Source organism: Chiloscyllium plagiosum, chromosome 21 (assembly GCF_004010195.1).
Source record: "Chiloscyllium plagiosum isolate BGI_BamShark_2017 chromosome 21, ASM401019v2, whole genome shotgun sequence".
In the NCBI taxonomy this organism is placed as follows: Eukaryota; Metazoa; Chordata; class Chondrichthyes; order Orectolobiformes; family Hemiscylliidae; genus Chiloscyllium; species Chiloscyllium plagiosum.
Window position 1 is genome coordinate 50257236 of NC_057730.1, and position 23682 is coordinate 50280917.

General features: G+C 39.1%; 1 protein-coding gene across 3 annotated transcripts in view; it reads right to left on the minus strand.

Annotated features, from left to right (window-relative positions):
- Positions 1–23682, minus strand: part of LOC122560857 (ubinuclein-1-like) — a 77356-nt gene that overhangs the window by 23198 nt on the left and 30476 nt on the right. For 2 of the 3 annotated variants that reach the window (XM_043712030.1, XM_043712028.1), the window contains 6 exons: positions 19167–19632; positions 14191–14261; positions 12217–12346; positions 7106–7150; positions 6100–6218; positions 54–176 (listed from right to left, as the gene is read on the minus strand). In XM_043712030.1, coding sequence (XP_043567965.1) covers positions 54–176; positions 6100–6218; positions 7106–7150; positions 12217–12346; positions 14191–14261; positions 19167–19632 — 954 coding nt within the window. The remainder of the gene's footprint in view (positions 1–53; positions 177–6099; positions 6219–7105; positions 7151–12216; positions 12347–14190; positions 14262–19166; positions 19633–23682) is intronic. The other variant, XM_043712029.1, reaches the window with a different exon arrangement.

Genomic DNA, 23682 nt, shown 5'->3' on the forward strand with positions numbered 1-23682 from the left:
ACTGTTGATACAAATGTCTTATACAATCTATTACAACAAGCAACATATCGAACCTGATCTCATCATTCCAATGAAACTTTTTACGGGGTCCTACAACTCTTCTTCCCAACTTGTCTTCATCATCTTCATCATCAGAGAACATTCTCTCTTTCTGGTCCTTATCTTCTCCCAGCATCCTGCACATCAGAAATGGGAAATAGATTACTTGCAGGATTAAAGAGAATGACAAAAAGCCACATATTATGTTAAATTATGTTCTGTTAAAGTACACAAATACTGTGTTCTTTAAATGCAGTTATTTAGTAAAGAACAAAAGTACACCAATAACTTACGCATTGTTAAAAATAAATTGACTTACAAATTATCTTCTTTTATGCAAGGTATTACTGCGAGCATTAGAGTGTTTTTGCCTGATCCCAAATTACTTCAATATTTGTAGGAGACCTTGATGTCACAGACAGTTAAAGCTAATGCAAATGCTTCATATCAAGTTCAGTCTCACCCAACCTGTGCAATTCAGCTGTTTGTCTGGACCAAGACTGCAATTGATCTACAGCCCCTAGTGGAACTCAAAGCTGGGCAGGTCATTGAAGTTCCCTTGATAGCAGTGATGCTAACATGTTCCATCCCTTTGCTCAGCTTACAAAGCATAGCGGTGGGGCAGTAATTGCCTGGGTTGAATTTGTAATGCTTATTGTGAACATGATAGACCTGGGCAATTATTCCACAATGGTGGCCAGGTGTCCGAGCTGTGGCTATTTGAACAGCATTTTCTGCGGCTGGGGACATATTGTGGGGAAGAGGAGGGTGGTTCACAACAGGAGAACATAGCCTTAAAGTTAAACAGAGGTATTTGAGATGATGTCAGGAAGCACTTAAAGGTAGTCAAAATCTGAAACTTTGAAACCCACACCTGACCCAACTCTTCACAGAAAGATCCCAATGCAGTAAGGTCAACAGGATGCTTGAAAATTGAGAATGGTAGACATCTTTGTTAGGCAAGAGTATTAAGAGATATAAAACACAACAGGTTGAAGGGATTAATATCCAGATCAGCCATGATCTGATCAACTGGACAAACAGGTTGGGAAGGCTGATTGACCTACTAATTGTTCCCAAGATCAAGAATTAGCTTCAAATACAAGTATAACCCACAGTTATGCTGAAAGACTATTAGACACAGGTGCAGAATTCAATAACATCATAGTTGATCTGATAACCCTCAACTTCAATTTCCTGTCTCGACCACATGACCCTTGATTCCTTTACTGATTTAAAAAAAACTTATCCATCTGTGCTTCAAGGTCTTAATGACACTGAATCCACAGCCCTTTATGGTACTGAATTCTACAGAATCACCTCCCTCCGAAGACATTCCTCCTCATCTCTATTGTGATGCAAGGGGTGTTTATATAGGCAACAAAGGTCTTTTCCGTGGATGGGAGTGGGATGGGGTGGAGAACAGAGGAGGAGGAGGGGTTCAAAACTAGAGGGTGAGAGGGTTCAAGGTGAGAGGGGGCATATTTAAAAAGGGACCAGAGGGGCCACTTTTTCACACAGAGGGTGGTGCGTGCATAGAATGAGCTGCCAGAGGAACAGGAGGAGGCTGGTACAGTTACAACATTTAAAAGATATGTGGATAGGTACATGAACGGGAAAGGTTTAAAGGTATAGAGGCCAGACAAGGCAAGTGGGACTAGTTTGGCTTGGGAAACTTAGGCTGCACAGCTGAGTTGGACCAAAGGGTCTATTTCTGTGCTGTGTGACTCTACGAGTTTGAGTTTGGGCTTGAGCTAGTGGTATTTGGGTTTGGTTTGCAAGTCTGATGGGGTTTAATGATTAACTTGTAGGTATTTCTTTAGCATTGGCAATTTCTATCTAAAAACAGAGAGAGTATTCCTTGCATGTAATGGGGTTTTGTTTTAACTGGAAGAGCTGTTACAAGTCAACAAAATAAACAACTGTACGGAAGGCTCTCAGTTTAGAAGATCAAAGGTTACTTTTATTTTCTTTTGGTTAGGGCAAACACCCATAGGCCTAACTTTGGCACTTTTACACAAGCCTTGTCTGAAGGTGAACGCGCACAAGTCAGTCTTGACAAAAAGGGGATGGCTTTAGATACATTACAAATAGATTACCTCAGAATAAGTTGCATAGATTTAAAGTTCCAGAAATTATGCATTATGGTTAAAATGCTGAAGGCTTATTTGAAGCTGAGAGAGTCTACAATCAATTACATGACATACTCACTCTCCTATCTGGAGTACTCGCAACATATGTCACAATATGGAGCTTTTTTTGATTTGGCACAGTCCAGTAAAACTTGCTTTTAATTATTAGTCTTTTAAGAAAAGCTTAAGAGGCTCAGATTCTCAAGATCATGCAATTAAAGCCACAGCTAAGTCAAACACTGTGTTAGAGAAGATAGTTCTCCCTCTGATATTTGAAAACTGCAATGGGGTGCTATTCAGTTTAATGGCACTAGTTTACAATGTGTTTTGAAATGTTTAAATGTGTTGTCATAGAGTCATATTATCTTTAGTTTTTTGCATAATAAACTTGCTTCATTGTTAAAACCAAACCTGCAACATTACATTTGTATTTCAGTGAAGGACAACTTCATTAAAACCAAAAATAAACAAAAAATATCAATTAAGTCATATTTAAATCTGGAATCTTACTTCTCCAGTCATAACATCAGCTGGGATTGTAAAGATGTCAAAATGGGCAAACCTTTACTTTTAGTTCACTCCAAAAAGATAAAACTTAAACAAAATTAATGTCTCGACTTTTATGTTACAGCTTTACTTCAGTTAGCCACACACCACAAATTTTTCCTGCCCCATGATTACTAGCTCCTCGACATACATAACCAATTCATACCCAATTAACTCAACTAACTTATACATCACCCATTCCTCACTCCACTATGTCTCAGGCATTCCTTCAGACTATACTAGAGGTTAACAACTCAGATTAGGGTCCTAGACTTTCCCACAATGGAAACAAAATTAGCCATCTACCCTGTTAAGTACCCTAACAAACTTGTATGTTAAAATAATGTTGCCTCACACCCTTCTAAGCTCTAAATGAGTACAAGCCCAATCTACACATCTACTCATAAGAAAATCCCTCCATACCCTTGATCTACTTTGCAAACTTTTCTGGCCTGCTTCCAATGTTGGCATACATTTGCTTAGAAAAGGGGACCAAAATTGTTCTTGTACCTTATACAGTGTTGTGCATTTATTTATGTTCAGCTGTCACTTTAAGAGTCTGATTATGGGACAGGACATCAGCATTTTGGAGTGAAATAGTTGGTCTAACTTTGCTGCTGCAGAGTGAATACTTATCTTAATAAACCTCCTGCTCTTCTTTAACCACTTCAGCATCTTAGTCCTGCTTGAATGTAACACAAAAAGAAAACTGACGAGGACAGGATCTGCTTCACGATCCAATTTGGCCCCCTAGTCCACAAGCCCATAAGCTAGATAAGAAGAATCAGGTCATTTACCCTATCTTGTCTGCTCTGCCATTTGATCATGGCTGACACATTTCTCAACGCCATTCTCCTGCCTTCTCAAGTTTTATCCCCTTATCAAAAAACTTCTCTGTCTTAAATATAGTTAATGATTTTGTCTCCACAGCTTTCTGTGGCAACAAGTCCCACAGATTCACCACACTCTTCTTGAGCACAACGTATAATTTTAACAAGACTTCCATACTTTTATAATCCATTCGCTTAGTGGAGAAAGCCAGCATTCCATTTTCTTTGTTTCACATGCTGAACTTGTATGCTAGCTTTTTGTGATTCACAAGGACCCCAAAGTCCCTTTGTAGTGTAGCTTTCATAAGTCTTTCTTCACTTAAATAATATTCAGCTCCTCTACTCTTTTGGCCAAAGTGCATAACCTCTCATTTTCCCATGCTGTGCTCCATCTGCTAAGATTTTGCTCACTCACTTAACCTGCCTATATTCATTGCAAATTATATGTATCAATCTCATGATTTGACTTCCCTTACATTTTGTATCACTCTCAAAGCTTAGACCGATTTCCATCATCCTCGTCATTAATACATATTGTGGCCTCAGCATTGACTTCTATGACACTCCATTGGTTACAGATTTCTTTCCTAAAAATGCTTTCCTCATCCCAGTTCTCTGTCTTCTATCAGTCAGTCAATTCTCTTTCCCCACTGGTACAATAAATCCTCTATATCTATCAGTTCACAACTCTCAGATTCACTTTTCTGCATGAAGTATTAGCAACAAAATGCAACATCTGCAACGTATCAGTGATTCTTAACCTGTATTTTTAATGAGCTCCACACTTGAATTTCGTCATTTGTGAGGCTTTACAGAAACAGAACCTTCACACATACGGAGGAATGATTGCATACTCCCTCCAACATCACAGGTTCTCAGAGATATGTATAGTACCTTACCGAACACCTTTTGAAATTCAAAATATTATATCTACCGGTTCCCCTATATTCTAATTATCTCTTCAAAAAAATTGTTATGAATTTGCCAGACATTATTTGCTCTTCATGAAGACATGCTGACTCTACTTGATTATATTATGTATTTAAGAACAAGAACAAAATAGCACAGGACCAGGCCCTTCAGGACCCCAAGCCAATGCCAACATATTTTGCCCTTCCATACTAAAACTGTCTTCACCTATAGGATCTGTATCCCTAAATTTGCTTCGTACTTATGTATTTGTCCAGGTACTTATTGTTGCTATTGTGTCTGTTTCCACCACCTCCTCTGGTAGCACAGTCCAGGCACTCACCACTGTGTGTGTGAAAAACATGCTTCACACATCTCTTTTAAACTTTTCCCACCTCACCTTCAACCTGCGTCCCTTAGTAATTGATCCCTCCACCCTGGGAAAAAGCCTCATACTTTCCACTCTATCCAGGCCATTCACAATCTTAAAATCTTTTATCAGGTCACCCCTCAACCTCCTGCGTTTCAGTGAAAACGAACGCAGTCTATCCAACCTTTCTTCATAGAAAACATTCTCCGTACCAGGCAACATCCTGGTAAACCTTTCCTGTAACCTCTGAAACATTCACATCCTTCTGGCAGTCTGGTGACCAGAACTGCATGCAGTATTCCAAGTGTAGCTTAACTGAAGTTCTATAATGCTGCAGCATAACTCACGTATCCTTATATTCAATGCACCTTCCAATGAAGACAAGCATGCCATAGGCCATTTTTTACTAACTTATCTACCTGCACTGCCACCTTCAGTGATCTGTGGACCTGTACATCCAGATCCCTCTGCATCTCAATACACCTAAGGGTTCTGCCATGCACTGTATAACTTCCACCTGGACTTGACCTTCCAAAATGCATCATCTCACATTTGTCCAGATTAAACTCCAGCTGCCATTTTCTACCCATGCTTCCAACTGATCTGTATCCTCTGACAATTCTCCTCACTAACCACAGTTCCACCGATCTTTGTAACATCTGCAAACTTACTAATTAGATCAGCCACATTTTCCTCCAAATTATTTATGTAGACCAAGAACAGCATAGGCCCCAGCACTGATCACAGTGGAATGCTACTAGTCACATCACTCCATTTCGAAAAGTATCCTTCTACTGTTACCCTCTTTCTATTATGACTAAGCCAGTTCTGTATGCATCTTGCCAGGTCACCCCGATACCATAGGAGTTCACCTTTTGTACCAGTCTGCCATGAGCGACCTTGCAAAAGGCTTTACTGAAGCCCATGTAAACAACATCAACTGCATTTTCCTCAATAATCATCTTCAGCACCACTTCAAAAAACTCGATCAAGTTAGTAATGTACGATATCCCTTGCACAAAATTATGCTGTCTATTGTTAATAAGTCCATTTGCTTCTGATCTTGTCTCTGAAAATCTTTGCAAATAGTTTTCCTACCACAGACTTGAGGCTCATAGGCCTGTAATTTCCTGGATTATCCCTGCTACTCTTCTTCAATAAGACAAAAACATTTGCTATTCTAAGTATCCTGAAATTACTGCCTTTATAATGGTTTACCATGTTTCCAATGACAGATGTTATTATAACTGATGTTAAGCCATGTGACACATACTTGGCAATTTTGGCGTGGCTATGAGCTTGACAGTCTTCTTGATACTTTGCTATTTGATTTGGCATTTCTTTCCCAACTGCTTCTTTTAATTTGTGTATCGGTTCCTTCAGTCGGCCATCCTGCAAGAAAAAAATTAAAAGCAATTGCATTTCTCTTCTACACTTAACTTGAGTACTTATCAAGACAACCTAGGCAATCTGGCATGGTGGCTCAGTGGCTGGCACTGCTGCCTCACAGTGCCAACGACCCAGGTTCGATTCCAGCCTCAGGTTCGCACGTTCTCCCTGTCTCTGCGTGGGTTTCCTCCGGGTGCTCCGGTTTCCTCCCACAGTCCAAAGATTTGCGGATTAGGTGAACCGGACATGCTAAATTGCCCAGGGATTTGTAGGTTAGGTGCATTAGTCATGGGAAATGTAGAGTAACAGGGTATGGGAACAGGTCTGGATGGGATAATCTGAGGGTTGGTGTGGACTTGTTGGGCCAAGTGGCTTCCACACTGGAGGGATTCTATTAATACACTGGGTTCAGAATTTTGAAAAACGTATGATGGATCATCCCTAACCTTTCAAATTCATTAATTTTAGAAAGGTTTTGCAGCATACTTGTTATATTTGACCAAATTCGATATGTACAGTCTGCATAGAACTCTCCTCCTGTAATTGCAGTGATTGTGGTATATTTTTTCAGTCACTTAAATGGTAGAAATTTATTTGAAGGTATGACAATCCAAAATGTCGATTTCTCATTAAACAGGTCAGATTAACCAGCACAACTCAGGCTAATCTACCTGAAAATGGCTCTACTTGGAATACTAAACACAAAATTTAAAATATATAAAGCTGTGTAATCAGATAATAGGTTCGACTGAAGCTTGCGTATAGCCAATAGTTTCATGATCACACAATAAAAAGGATATATCTATCAATGCAAACATGACATTACAAATTTTCATGAAAAATCCATTTATTTATTTATGATAGACAGTGAAACCTATATAAATGCTCACCTGCATTAAGCATTCACCTGTCTTTACCAGCCATTTTTCCCCAGTCTGTAATAATTTTTTAAGAGGACAAAAAATTAGTTGCTTAACCGAACTCCCACATCAGAATTAGGGGAGTATAAAGATCGTTTCCCCTACTCTTTGACTTTGTCCAAAATATATTTTATGGAGAAAGCAACATAGGAGCTAAAGCAGGATATAAACTGGTCATGTAAGAGTACCATATCATAATTCATATTAAATGAGTTGGACTTGAGACAATTTATGTTTGCTGATTTGACATGGTCTTACACTGGCAGACCATGGTTCATGAATTCAATAGTCCACTCCTCTTAATTCAAAATTACTTTATTAAAATTTTGTGAAAATACAAATCATTAGAGCACAAAAATACTGCTATTTATTGTTTGATTTAAATTACTGGATATTTTCACCTTTTTAGCACAAAACTTGCAATTGAATTATCAGGAGAAGACTGTAAAAATGAAGTATGCATGATCTTATCTCCTCGTGATCACTTTCTTAAGGGTGGCACAATTAAACAAGCCCAACATGAATGCAATACTTTTAATAAGCTCATGATATAGGGAACTGTTAAAATATCTGAAAATTGATATAAAATTTGAGGATAAATTTGATGCTTCCATGTAGAATCAATTTTGACGAATTTATGAAATAAGCCTCGACAGCAGACATGAATGTTTGAAATGACATGACAAACTCATTGCTTTTCTGGAAAGCACCCGTATTATGGAACAATAATTTTGCCAATAGGAATGAAACCTGGATTAAATAACCAATTGCTGCTGCTCTGAGAGTGACTACTTCATGCAAATTGTCTTTTAGACATTGCCATCCTTGGATTTTGTATTTCCAGTGTTACTACAAACTTCGATATTCTCCAAATAAAGTTGGAATGACTAATGAACTTGTGAAGAACTCCAATCTTTGTATTTGTGATATAGGGTGCTGCCATTATCTTACATTTTGTATTTCTTTTAACATCAGCTTAATCAGAACACAGCTAATTTAAGCTGTAATATTTAAACATTCAAACTTGAAACAAAAGCTTAACACCTCTGAAATATGCAACTGCCACTCTGGCTTTGTGGTAAAACTCAAAGTCTGAGTCAACAAGTCATTTCTTCAGCTCCACTATTGGCTAAAATGTCTCAAAATTTAGGTTGAGTATGTATGAAACTGGAAGGTCATCCCTTTCAGAAAATACATTAAAGCCACGGTCCTAACTCCCTGTTTACATACACATAAAAGATCCTATCGCACAAAATTAGAGCATTCCTTTCCATGCACTTAGTCAACATTTATACATACAAGCAGCATCACAAAAACAAATGATCTTGGGCAATCATCTGTGTATGTGGAGCCTTTATAGGGCTTTAACTGCCAAAGTCATCAACATGACAATAGCAAATAATATTTCAGAATTAATTAGATGTGAACACTTAAGGATGCTCTGAGCTTGTGCAAGTTGCTACATGAACCAAGCTCTTTCATTCTAGTTTTCTCACCTGCCTCAAAACATTTCACACACAATTTTGAGTGCAGTATTTGTAATTTGGTGAACAGAAAAATGCTGCAAAAACAAACCAAATGAATTCTTCTGGTGTTGGTTGAAGAGGAATATGAAGCAAGATATCAGTGTTAAAAAAAAAGAACTGGAGTTGCTGGAAATCAGAAACAAGAACAGAAATTGCTGGAAAAACTCAGCAGATCTGGCAGCATCTGTGCAGCAAAAGCAGAGTGGATGTTTTGAGTCCAGTGACCCTTCTTCAGAAGATATCAGGGATATTGATCTTAAGCACCCATCCAATGCAGATAAGCAAGATCTCTATTTAATCACTAATAGATTAGTAAATTTGGCAATGAACAAAAAACAACAAAGAACCGCGATGCTAGAAATCAGAAGCGAAAACAGAAATTGCCAGAGAAACTCAGCAGTCTGGCAGCATCTGTAGAGAAAGCAGAGTTGACATTTTGAAGGGTACTGATTTCTCTCCACAGATGCTGCCAGACCTGCTGAGTTTCTCCAGCAATCTTTGTTTTTATTTCTATTTAATTACTCATCTTAAGGAAGGCTCTTCAAAAAAAATCCCTTTGGTACTGCTCAGAGTGGCAACTTGACTTGGGCACTCAGAGCCTCACGTGGCGTTTGAGCCCAAAATCTTTTTATTCAGAGGCAAAGATGAAAATAAATGAATAAAACTAAAACTTGGCTTTATCAAATCACAAATGCTCAAACTGACTGAGCTTCTCTTCTAATCCTTTCAACTTTCATAATATCCTGAACTACAAGAACTTTTAAATAAGTTTCTCAATAGAAGTAGTAATTTAATCTCATCCTTCAATATCAGCACTTCAGCTCCAGCTCAGACTTTGAACAATGGTTACAATGCAATGAGGGCACAGTATAACCATAAAACCTAATGGAGAATGAATGGAAGGGAGTAAGAACATTTCAACTTAAGGTATCAGGTAACTTTTTAAAAACAAACTGTGTTTTTCTCTGAAGGCATGATACAATGCTGCCTTTGGTAGAATTAAAAAATGCACTGCCTACTCTAAACCATTCATAATTTTCATACGTAAAAGACCGAAACAAAGTACAGCAAGGTGCTGTGAACAGAATCATTCTGAAGAGTGGTATAACATTTGTGGGTCATTTTCAAATACGACCTTATTGTATTTCAAACTACACCTAGAGTCAACATAAAAGATCTAAACATTTCATGGTGAGACTCAGGTCTCACACATTTTAATGCAATTTACAATTTTTGAAGAAATTTAAACATGTTGTGTGGGAGGTTTAACCATTAACCAGAAATCGATGAACTGGACCAGCCGTTTAATTGCTACAGCTACAAGAATAGGTCAAGAATAGTGAGGAACTACAAAACCTGTATTCTGTATTTTCTCCAACTCACCGTCAAGATGTCTATCCGTAGAAACAAAGAAAACAGGAACAGGAGTCGTCCATTTGGCCCTTGGAGCCTGCTCGGTCATTCATTTTCATGGCTAATCATCCAAATTGATAGCTTGTTCCTGCCTTTCCTCCCCATACCGTCTGATCCCTTTCGCCCCAAATGCTTTATCCCACCCCTGATTGAAATCATACAATGTTTTGGCCTCAACTGCTTTCTGTGGTAGCAAATTGCACAGGCTAAGGTCCACCATCAACAAAATACAGACCAGGGGTTTGATGAAATAATCTCCATTCAGCTCCTTGAGATGTTGCTCTAACAATACTCAAGTAGTAATTTCGGATAATGAAGCCTGCTTGATTGAACCCATTCACCACCTTCAACATGAATTCCCTTCACCACCACATACATTGGGAGAAGTGTGCACCATCTATAAGATCCAATTCAGTTAACTTGCTAAGACTTTTTTGACAGCATCTTTCAAACCCGTGACCATAACCACCCAGTACAACAAGGGCAGCAAAAGCGTGCAAGCTCCCCTCCAATCCACAACACCATCCTGACTTCATACTATATCAATATTCCTTCACAGTCGCTGGGGTCAAAATCCTGGAATTCCCTTCCTAACAGCACTGTGGGTTGTGGGTATACATATACCACAAGTACTGCAGCAGTTCAAGACAGCTCACTACTACCTCTCAGAAGCATTTAGGAATAAATGATAACTGCCAGCCCACAGCCCATGAATGGACAAAGTAGTAAAACAATTGCTTTGAATTGCTGAATACTGATCTGGATCACGTGCCCAAGTATCATTATTGCTATGAAAGTTGACTTGATTCCAATCTTAGACCTAGTGTGTCATCACAATGTTGACATCACTGAAAGGGGCTCTGCTTCCACTCTTGCATACCTCTACTTTTGTTTTTACAAATAACAATTTTGACATAAACTATCAGTAACAAGGCTATAAGGTTTCACTGTGAAACCCATGCTTTCTTTCAATAGTCGCATGTCACCAAGTACTTCAAGCAAGAAATCATTGTGAAATGTAGTGACTTCATGTTGGAAAATGTACTATCAATTCTGTACCAACAAGTCCTATCAACTACAATGAGATAAAGGACCTGTCATTTTTTTTTGGGTGTGTAGAAACTGTGTATAGAATACTGGAAATTCCTCCTTCTTTGCAATAGGATCTTTTGTACTCATGTGAATTACATAACTAATTGTTTAATCTTTGTTGTAATCATTTGTGCAATGAAGGACATCCGCAACAATGCAACATCGTAGTGCCAATCTTGATGATAAGCCACTGTGTATAAGCCACTGTGTATAAGCCACAAACACAACCATTTGTTCTATAACCTATGGGAATAGGAGTGTTCCAGCAAATCATGAGTGATCAATAGGTTAATTTAACAGAAATAGCACAGTGGCATTTATAAGATCATAAGTTGCTCGTTCCCTTAATTATAGCAGTAAACTGTGCCATCCTTATGTGATATGAGCAGACAAAATAAAGCTGACAAAGGAATGCGCTTTCAGGAATGTATAAGGATTGGAGACCACAACGTATAACATATGCTGAAGGTGACTTTATCCAGCAATGTGTTGGAAAAGATGAAATGGATGAGGTCACATGCTAACTATACAACTTTTGGGCTTAGCTGTTGTGCATTCTCAAACATAAAACCAGTAAATACTTTAATTAAGTAACTATGATATTATGCTACTACACAGTATTTTCAAAATTTAAATGCCTGCTCCTGCATCACTATCAAAAAGGCAATTTACTTATGAAATTATTTAAACATCTTATAATGTAGTGTAAATTTTTCCAAGCATTAATCTTCAAGTGCTTCACTGGTAAACTATTCTTTCCGCAAAATGAAGATTTATTCTGAAGAATACCCTTGAACTAGCAAAAAGACAGATTGTATAGTCAAAACTTACAATCAATAACTAAAATTAGTAATAGAACTTCAGTATAAAAACTTAATTCTTTGACATAGTTATTTGCAAATTTGGTTGCAATTGCAATCACACACCTTTAGTCCCCAGATTTTTAAAAATAGGAATGCAACAACATATGTAAATGGTTTTCCTTACTCTAAATAGTCACAGTTGCAGTAATGGATTTTACTCTGGATCACTAATTTTCAAATCAGTTACCTGCTCATTCATGTGCAGTTTCTTTGCCCTTTTGAGTAAAGTGTCCTTGCTACATGGTAAGAAGGATGCCAGATGTGCATAAACCCCAGAGCGAATCTGACTATTCAATTCGCGGGACTGAAGTTCAATACTGAAAGCATAAACACATCAAAATAGATGAAAGGTACATTACTGAGATCCTTACAGACACATCATGATAGAAATTAGAAATAAGTATACTACTTCTGTGATAAGGCACATTCATGCTACCATACTACACATGAACATTGGAAGATAAAATAATTTAAAAATCTGCAGTTCAATCAGTACCAGGTTAAATAATGGAAACAGACTTGCTCATCTATATGCTTTAGCTGCTCTCTGTTCTGCACTAAGTACTTGGATGGCAAAAACCCAGCTTTGCCAGCACTTCAGTGACTTGTTATTTGCATCACCCAAGCACAAATACAAGAAGACACTTTGTTCATGTAGCATGAGGAATGATGTACTGCAGCAGAAAACCAAGAGTAAATTGTTCAAATATGCACTCTTGGAACACAGCTTCAGGTGTTGGCAAGGGGTATCACAAATGCAGATGGAGAATAGCTTGCCTCATTCAACAAAGTTACATTAACCACACAGACCTTCATACCCACATTCCTAATCTGCACAAAAAAACCCAGAAATTACTGGTAAAGTTCAGTAGGTCTGGCAGTATTTGTAGAGAGAAAGCAAAATTAAAAATTTGGATCCGGTGACCCTTCTCCAGAAACATTTGAAGGAGGATCACTGGACACTAATGTTAATTCTGCTCTCTCTACAGTTGTTGCCAGGCCTGCTGGACTTTCCAAAGTTTTTGTTTCTGATTTCTAGCATCCCCAGTTCCTTGGGATTCCTAAACTTCAGATGAAAGTCCGCTAATTTGAACTCTTGGTTCACTAAGTTCTGTGCTAATTGCTAACATTTATTCCAGGTTCAAAATAAAACCAATAGAACCAGTTTGGTTTCATTTCTTCAGAAATACACTTTGGACCTGCCTTCATGAACTATCCTTGAGAGTGAAAAGCAATTACAAACCACCACTGATTAAAAACTGCCAGGGGAACCGCTCAAGATGAGTGGCAGACAATGAACCAAGGACCTGCCTTGAGGCAAAATACACAGGACACGATATGACAAATTTAACTTGAAAAACAATTTTTTTAAAAAAAAATGCATTGTTCATTTTTACCTGATCTCTTATAGAAAATTGCGAGATAGTTTTGGTTTGTGCATCTAATGAAACTGAAAATCAGCCCAAGTGTTTGGCTGAGAGGGTTTATTTTACTCTTTCATGAGAATCCAACACCCCTAAATTTAGTTACATGGAATTTACAGGACAATCAACCCAACTGATCAGGCTGGTGCTTATTCAAAACACAAATCTCCTTGTACCTTAGTTTGCTAAAGATCCTACCAGCGTATACCACTTGTACTTATTTAGTTTTCCTTAAATGCATCTGTCCTATTTGCAATCACTAAAGAGTTTTCATCCCAGCAAGTTTTGAGAAGATTTGTAGCTCAGGTTGAGGTTCTGGATGTAGGTTTGCTCACTGAGCTGGAAGGTTCATTTCCAGACGTTTCGTCACCCTACCAGGTAACATCTTCAGTGGGCCTTCATAATGACATCACCAACCCAAAGAAACCCAAACATATAAATAAAAAGCATCAACAGTGCTTCGCCTGCAGGCCTACTGAAGAGGTTACCTCGTAGGGTGACGAAACATCTGGAAATGAACCTTCCAGCTCAGTGAGCAAACCTAGATCCAGTTTTCAGCCCTTGAAATTCTTTAACAGATTTATAACAATCTGTTCTGTACCTTCAGCTTTGGACTCCCCAGATGGACAAATTTGTTACACCTTCACAATTTTTCTAAGACACCTATTAATCTTGTCTACTCTTTAAAAACGTCTCATTTTTTGAAAGGAAACCAACATTTGTTGGACTATACTTACTTAAGCAGAATATTATTGACATCTTGTGTGAAGAATTTCTGCTTCCCCTCTCCTTCTGAGGCTTTGGCAGCCTACAAGACAAGAATATCATCAGCTTTTGTTTCGTACCTTCAGGTCCCTTCTAAAGCCTATTTTAATTGGATTAAAGAGCTGCAGTTCTTGATGATCTTCAGCACCAGTTTGTCATATACAAAACTGAATGGCAACCAATAACTACAGAAGAAGAAGAAAAGGTTCAATTCAATCGACTTTTGCCCACTTCACTCTCAAAAATAATCTTTAAAAAGATCAACCTAATTTGAAAAATACCTATAATGAACTTTACTGACAAAAGTTAACACTTTGGAATGCATGTTAACTATCATCAAATGACTCCAAAAAATTAAGAATACATCTATTAATTGTATACTAACTGAGTGCAATAATTGTAATCCAGGTAGTGAGCTTTAAGTATGGACTCACTGGTGTTCCAAACAGATTGAAACTGTGGTTGCTGTGATTGGAGATTTATCTTTGTAATGTTCTCTCCAAATAAAAGCTTTTCAGTGCCAGAAAATTGGCTCCAATTCTATACTTCACTCCCTGACTATCTGGGATAAAAACACTGCCCATTTTCATTACATACTCTGGATGCAAAAAGTCTTTGGGGTGGCGTGCAAGTTGAGTATCACTGGAAAAAATACATTTCATTGAAGCTTTTTGAATTGCACATGAGGATAATTCGCAAGAACAACAACATAAATGGAAAATATTTATAAACGTATGAGAGGACAGCACTGACTGGTTGGTAAATACACTCGAGTTGGTACAAGTATTACCAAGGATGAATGCATCAATTAGTGATGAATGCATCAATTAGTTATAGTCAGAGCTGTATAGTATGGAAACAGACCCTTCAGGCCAACCTGCCCAGGCTGACCAGATATCCTAAATTAGTCTAATCACATTTGTCAGCATTTGGTCCATATCCCTCTAAACCCTTCCTATTCATATACCCATCCAGATGCCTATTAACATGCTGTAATTGTACCAGCCTTCCTTACTGTCAAGGTTTGTTTAATGCAGGCAGATTCAATGGCCGTCACCTATTTTGCTGAATTGAAAAGGCATAGACTGTCTATAAAGACTACGGCTTCATGTATTAATAAATGTGACTCCCAAAACATGTACGTATACCATACTATGGACTCTAGGACAAATAAAAATTGACTCCCAGTGTAATTTGCAAGGGAAGATGACGACCTGGTGGTATTATCAATGTTTTGGATCCCATTATACCAATGGTGGAATTTACATGCAGTAGAAATTCGGAACTAAGATTCTAATGACAGTGTTGATTGTTGTGAAAAACCCATCTGGTTCACTTATGTCCTTTAGGGAAGACAACGGCTATCCTTCCCTGGTCTGGCCTAGATTCTAAATCCAGATGCACTTCAATGTGGTTGACTCTTAAACTGCCATCTGAGCAATTAAGAATGGGTAACAAACGTGGCCTAGCCAGCTACACCCACATCTAATAAATGAATAATTATCCAGCAAATATTGTTCAATTACAGAATCACTTCTAAATGTTAGACATTGAGAAACTTGCAATTACTTGCAAATTTTGCAAGCAGGTGTCATGAAATTTTGTACTGCCAGATCCAGTGAACCGTGGGCGGCACGGTGGCACAGTGGTTAGCACTGCTGCCTCACGGCACCAGAGACCCGGGTTCATTTCCCGCCTCAGGCGACTGACTGTGTGGAGTTTGCACGTTCTCCCAGTGTCTGCGTGGGTTTCCTCCGGGTGCTCCGGTTTCCTCCCACAGTCTAAAGATGTGCAGGTCAGGTGAATTGGCCATGCTAAATTGCCCGTAGTGTTAGGTAAGGGGTAAATGTAGAGGTATGGGTGGGTTGCGCTTCGACGGGGCGGTGTGGACTTGTTGGGCCGAAGGGCCTGTTTCCACACTGTAAGTAATCTAATCTAATCTAATCTAATCTAGTTCGTGGCATTCCCCAATTCACTTTACTAGCCACAAACTTGGCACATGCAAGAATTCAGTTTTACAATTTTCTTCAAACTCCAAGCAACTTTATCTTGCTTCTTCAATTATTTCATTGAATGTGGGTGTCACTAGCAAGGCCAGCATTTGTGTACTATTTCTAATTGCCCATGAACTAATAATACAATAGGCCATCTCAAAGGGCATTTAAGACACAACCACATTGCTGTGATTCTGCAGTCACATGTAGCCACTAGATCACAGTATGACAATGTATAAGCCATAAAAATGACTCCCTTCTGCCACAGGGTTGCTTTGTTTGGCATAATTCGTAAGGGATTATAAAATGTGCAAAAAAGATCAGCCCTCTCTGGGTTACTTAGCTAGACTCTACATCGCTTTAAGGAGATTGGTAATTAGCAAACGTAACACTTATTCAAAATAAAAAGTAAAAACAAGGGCAGCAGAACCATTATCCTGATGTCAGAGTAATGGTGAGGTATATTTCACGAGAACATCTTAATACAGTAAGAAAACCGTATTATGATTGGTCAGTCAATACGATTTTACAAAAGGAAAGCTGTGATAACAAATTTAGTTTCTTGAGGATTTAATTAGTAGGGTTGATAAGAAGGCATATGTAGATGTAGGATAACTGGATTTTGAAAAGGCATATCAAATATAAATATGCAAGATAACGATTCACTCAGTTGAGGTTATTAATATCATTACGAATAGAGGATTAGTTTATGAACAGAAACCAAATTGTGGGAATAAGCTGTTCATTTTCAAGTTGTTGGGTTCTGACTAGTTGCGTGCCATAATATCAGCGCTGGGTTCTCAGTTGTTTGCAACCTATTGTTTCTTCATCTTCCTAATTTATTTAACAATTGGACTTTGTGATGATACAAAGATTGATGAATATGTAAGCAGAGAAGAGGACATAACATGCCCCAAAGAATGGACAAGGTGGCAGATTTAATTGTAAAGTGGAGAAATGAGAAATTATTCATTGTGGCAACTGGAAGAGAAAAGCAGAATATTTTTAATGGTGAAGGAGAGAGATTTGGGCAGACTCTCAAAGAAAACAAAAGTTATGATGCAAATATAATAAATCAAATAAGCTAATGAATGGAATGCTGGCCTTTATTACAAAGGGTTTGCAGTACATTATTAATGAAAATTGAGACACCCATTGCATACAGTTGTGATGAGATCAAATCTGGTAGTGCATTAATTTTGACTCCCCATATTTAAAAGGAGTTTTTAAAAAATCTTACAGGGAATGTGGGCATTAGTCTAATCCCTAATCAAGACCAGCATTTCTGGCAAGACCAGCATTTCTTGCTCGTTCCGAATTGTCCTTGTACAAAGAATCAACTAAATTGCTGTCGGTCCCACTTTTAAGCATCTTTAAGATTAAGGTAGACAGTCTTGGGGAATCAAGAGATGAGGAGCAGATGGAAAGTCGATGAGGAGCAGATGGAAAGTCAAGGTGAGGCAGATTATTATTCATGTTGCTATTGAATTATAAAGCAAGTTCAAAAGATAATATGGTCTATTCCTGTTCCTACATGTCTTTTGAAGTTGGGTGGTTAATTTAGTAGGAATTAGGTTTAGAGAGTGGAAGATGAGCACAGGAAAGGCATGAAGCTCGATAGGAGAGAAACTGGAGGAAGTGGAGAGTTCAGGATTAGGGCAACAGAGAAACTTGGTCCAGTGCAAGGCAGTGGAAGAGAATGAAGTTGCAGAAACAGCCAAATGGATTATCTTCAATCTGATGGACAAATTAGTCCACAAGCTTCAGACTCTTACTGTTGAAAGCACAAGTGGAAGAGAGACAGGAACGGACGTAAGATAATTTTCAGTACATTAGAAATACAAATTGGGGATTATCATTGCATCCCAGAATAAACCTGGATTAGCAAGAAGTTTTAGCAGATGACAGCAAGATTTGATCATGTTTTGCAACTCTGCCAGATCTGACAACGGTTGGCCAACCCCTCAGAATACAGCTAACTTTGTTTTAAACGGCATCATATCAGCAAGCATTCTTGATAAACAGGTAAAAATTATATACCGCAAATACTGCGATCTGCCACTATCCCAAGTATTTATATTGCAAATAAAGTTTAACAGTGATGGTGAAAACCCCCTACATTATGCTTCTTTTACTTAATGTGTCTTTTTACATTGATGTTTTTACACAATCTTTTTTGAGGGTTGTTGATATCTCGAAGCTTCACTTGGTCAGGGTTTATATGGTTAGGTGTACCGCGCAATTATCTGGAATATTTGATCAATCAACATACTCCTAGTCCCGTAGCTGCCAGTTAATAAAATGTTTGCTGTATCTTCCATTAAAACATGTGGCCTCTGCAACTCAAAATCCAGCCCCCAAAGCTGAAACAACTCAACCCAGTTCCTTACTGATTCATTTGTCCTCTACAAGTCTCGTGATTGAGAGTTTTAAGAGTAGCATTCACGCGGTACGGTGGCACAGTGGGTAGCACTGCTGCCTCACAGCGCCAGAGACCCGGGTTCAATTCCCACCTCAGGCGACTGACTGTGTGGAGTTTGCACATTCTCCCCGTGTCTGTGTCGGTTTCCTCTGGGTGCTCCGGTTTCCTCCCACAGTCCAAAGATGTGCAGGTCAGGTGAATTGGCCATGCTAAATTGCCCGTAGAGTTAGGTGAAGGGGTAAATGTAGGGGTATGGGTGGATTGCACTTCGGCGGGTCGGTGTGGACTTGTTGGGCTGAAGGGCCTGTTTCCACACTAAGTAATCTAATCTACGCTTATTGGTGAATGAATTCCGATCAAACTACCAAGACCTCTCACCATTAGCAGCTTGAGACATTGACAAATTTGTTGGAAAACATATAAAAGTTACATTTCCCATAATGACAAAAGCACGCACAACGTTTTGCATTAGAATATCTTATGCCTCATGATTTCTTGTTATCCTGAGACACTTATTTCACCTGCATCTTACCTCGGTCAGTTCTTTAATACGCTTTTCTAGTAGTGCTGGAAGCCCTTCCGGTAGTGTGGGGACTTGCTTTGGTGTTTGTCCCGCTGTGGAGTACTGCAGTATAGGCAGAGGATCACTGCCATCATCAAAATCGTTCAGAGGACTGCCTGGAGGAGATTCATTCAGAAGACGTTCTAGGTCTATTTCTAAGTCTACAGTGCTGGCCACTTTCAGAAGATCACTCTCATTAGCTGATCCAATAAGTGAAAGCAGAGGGTCCGAAACATTAATATTTATTGAGCTGTTGTCAGCTTCATAAGGGGTGCCAACCATAGTCTGAGAAGTGGGCAAGGTCTTCTGGTCCTCTCGTTTCTTCAATGCTTCCTTTTCTTTCTCAAATTTCTTTAACATCTCTTTCACACCCAAGGTTCCCATGTATTTTTTCTTTTTCTTTTTATCTTCTTTATGGACATTCAGTGGCATAAACCTGATTACAAAAACATCAAGGATGAGGATACAAAATAGGGCACAACCAGGATAAGAACAATGGTTCCACAAAGTTTTCCATTTTCTTAAGTTCATTGAAGGGAGGACTGGAATATTTACATAGCTAAAATACTCCTTAGGTAAGGGACCACAAGATTTTTCAATACCAGTCTTATTTTACTTGAAGCTTTTGAACACAATAAGTGTGTACCACTTGTATCATCAAAATGGAATTTTGAGAAATCTACTTGTAATAGAAGGATTTGGGAGGACAGACTTACCATTTCATTCAAACACCTTGAAATTTTAAATACTATGACCCTTAAATTCTGCATTTTCACTAATCCTGACGTGGTGGGCAACTGGCATAAAATGCTATTTTATACTGCTGTCTGAAGGATTCCTCCAGTTTTTTGCTGCAGATATGGCCAAATCCTGGAGAACCCCCAAGGACTTTTAAGACTACATCTCAAAACATGGAGGAATAACGATCCCCAAAAGACAACAGAATACTCAGCATTTTTATATACGAGCTGGAAATGTGTTGCTGGAAAGGCGCAGCAGGTCAGGCAGCATCCAGGGAACAGGAGAATCGACGTTTCGGGCATAAGCCCTTCTTCAGGGCTTATGCCCGAAACGTTGATTCTCCTGTTCCCTGGATGCTGCCTGACCTGCTGCGCCTTTCCAGCAACACATTTCCAGCTCTGATCTCCAGCATCTGCAGACCTCACTTTCTCCTCAAGCATTTTTATATATGATAACTTCAGTACATTTGAAGACCATCACTTGTATCTGACATGGCCATTATATACCTGAATTATTTCAATTTTAAAAATCCAATTTTTTTTGCTATATTGATTTTCAACACTATCTTTCTTCATTTCTGGGCCCCAGCTCAGACACAGCCTAAATGAATACAGCAGTGCTTGTTATAAGATAGGTGCCCAAATGTTATATTTTACAGTTAAGTATTCAAAATTGAACTCACTTCTTTCCCCCCCAGTATCAGTTATGATGTTAGAATGGTTTGGAATTATGTTGAAAAAGTGTTGCTGGAAAAGCGCAGCAGGTCAGGCAGCATCCAGGGAACAGGAGAATCGACGTTTAGGGCATAAGCCCTTCTTCAGGTTTGGAATTATGACCAAGATAGATGAAACTGGAGAAATTCTACTGGCAAAAACATTTAACGTTGCAATCCTATTATGCCCAATTTACATTTTTAAATACATTTGTGTAAACCATTGGTTAATTATGACCGAGCAGCAGTTTTCTGAGTAATCATAACACCATTAAGCAGCAATAACCAGCAAAGCCAGTTAGAAGGGACAGGGCAATGTTCTGTACTCAAATTGTTGACATTCCTATAACATAATTTGACTTGCAAAAACTGCTACAAAGAAAACCAAACAATTTCATAAATAGCAGGAAAATTTTATCCATTACTCCATGCTGTGTCATCTCTATGATTAATTTATTTTGTGAGTTCACTTTATAAACCAGGACTGTGCATAATGCAAAAGTAGTCAAATTTACATTTAAAAAACACTCAAACTAACATTCCCAGAAAAGATGCTTACTTTTGAGAGAAAGAAACATTTGAAAAGAAATTCCATCCACTCCATACACTAATCCTGAAAATCGGAATGGGCAAACTTCTTGATAAGAGCGGCACCAAGGGACACTGGTGCCACATTAGGTACTAACTGGACTTTGCTTCTGATCTTTAACTGCTATAGAGAAAGTTGTGCTTATGAAACTTCAGTATATTTTTCCAGATTGGATTATTCACAGTCCCCACAAAACCCGCTCTCCCAGAGAGTGAAAGCAGGTCACCCTCCACCCTGAAGGACTGCCAAAGAAAACACTTTTTCCCCCATCTTTGATTTTGGTTTTCTGTGGGGTCACAGCACAGCACAGCCTAAAAAGTCCATGTTAGTGGTCAGGCTTCACTTGATCCTCCTTCCATGTTTTCTCATTCCCAAACCTTTCATTGTAACCTTCTGCTCTATTCTCAATCATGTACAGGTACACAATCCTTTATCTGAAATCCAAAATATTTTTCATGAAGAGTTTTCTCCATAACAAGGTTGTTTGGTGTGCAAACAGTAAACCCAACTCCGCATCCACACAGTTGGAAAAAAAAAGTCAAAAAACAGCAGTTTTAAAAGGGAGAAAATCAGACAAAGGAAGCACATGGTGAGGTCAATGCAGGAGAGAAAGAAACTGACACCAGAGTGAACCTGCACAGTACTACTTTTGCTGTTTGAATTAGTGCATCGCTGGACATAGGTCTGGGAAAATTAACAAAGTGAAATTCACAACTGACCTTAGAGGAACTGTTTGGGCGAAGTCCACAGCACAGAATCAGATAAGTTAATTGTTTTAAGTGGCCTACAGAAAGTCTACAGCTGTAAGTAGACTAGGTTCTTTCTTGATTTTTGAGCTATGTCTCTTGATTAAACTTAAAATATAAGCTGTACCTATTAATCTAACCTGGAGCAGTGTTTTGTAGAGAAATAAGGCGGTGTTATTTTCTGGGTCTGTAGATTGTGAAGGAGCAAAAAAATGGCCCTTAATAGAGTGATATGTGCTTCTTGTCAGATGTGGGAGTTTAAAGGGTGTTTAAGGGTTACTACGGATTATGTCTGCAATTCATGCTGTTGGTTGCGAATCTTATCAGATCAAATGGATTAGTTGGAGAGACAGTTAGAAGCAATGAGGAATTTGCAACAGCAACGGTATGTGATGGATGGCAGTTTTAGGGAGGGGGAGGGGGGGGGGGGGGCAGTCTCAGATACAGTCACATAAATGGGTTAACTCCAGGAAAGGTAAGAGAGGTAGGCAGCTAGTGCAGTTGTGCTCTGTGGCTATACCCATTTCAAAGAAGTATGCTGTTTTGGAAAATGTAAGGGGTAATGGATTCTCAGGGGAATGTAGCACAAACAGCCATGTTTCTGGTATTGCGACTGGCTCTAATGCAATGTGGGGTACGTCGAGTTCCAAGAGACCAATTGTGTTAGGGGATTCTCTAGTCCGAGGTACAGACAGACTTTTCTGTGGCCAGCAGCAAAAAATCAGAATGGTGTGTTGCTTCCCTGGTGCCAGGATCAATCAAGGATGACTCAGAGAGGGTGCATAATGTTCTCAAGGGAGAGAGGGACCAGCAAGAGGTCATTGTCCACATTGGAACTAACGACATAGGAAGGGAAAAGATTGGAGATTCTGAAGGGTGATTAGAGAGAGTTAGGCAGGAATTTAAAAAGGACGGCCTCGAGGGTAGAAATATTGGAATACTCCTGGTGCTGCGAGCTAGTGAGGGCAAGAGTAGGAGGATAGAGCAGATGAATGCGTGGCTGAGGAGCTGGTGGCGGAGGGTAGAGGACCCAGCACCGATTCTTCTGGCACTCCACTGGTCATAGACCTCCAGCTTGATCGGTGCTGGGCCCTCTACTTTTTGTCATTTACATAAATGATTTGGATGCGAGCATAAGAGGTACAGTTAGTAAGATCGCAGATGACACCAAAATTGGAGGTGTAGTGGACAGCGAGGAAGGTTAACTCAGATTACAACGGGATCTTGACCAGATGGGCCAATGGGCTGAGAAGTGGCAGATGGAGTTTAATTTACATAAATGCCAGATGCTGCATTTTGGGAAAGCAAATCTTAGCAGGACTTATACATTTAATGGTAAGGTCCAAGGTAGTGTTGCTGAACAAAGAGACCTTGGAGTGCAGGTTCATAGCTCCTTGAAAGTGGAGTCGCAGGTAGATAGGATAGTGAAGGTGGTGTTTGGTATGGTTTCTTTTATTGGTCAGAGCGTTGAGTACAGGAGTTGGGAGGTCATGTTGCGGCTGTACAGGACATTGGTTAGGCCACTGTTGGAATATTGCGTGCAATTCTGGTCTCCTTTCTATTGGAAAGATGTTGCAAAACTTGAAAGGGTTCAGAAAAGATTTACAAGGATGTTGCCAGGGTTGGAGGATTTGAGCGATGGGGTGAGGCGAACAGGCTGGGCGCTTTCCCTGGAACATAGGAGGCTTAGGGGTGACC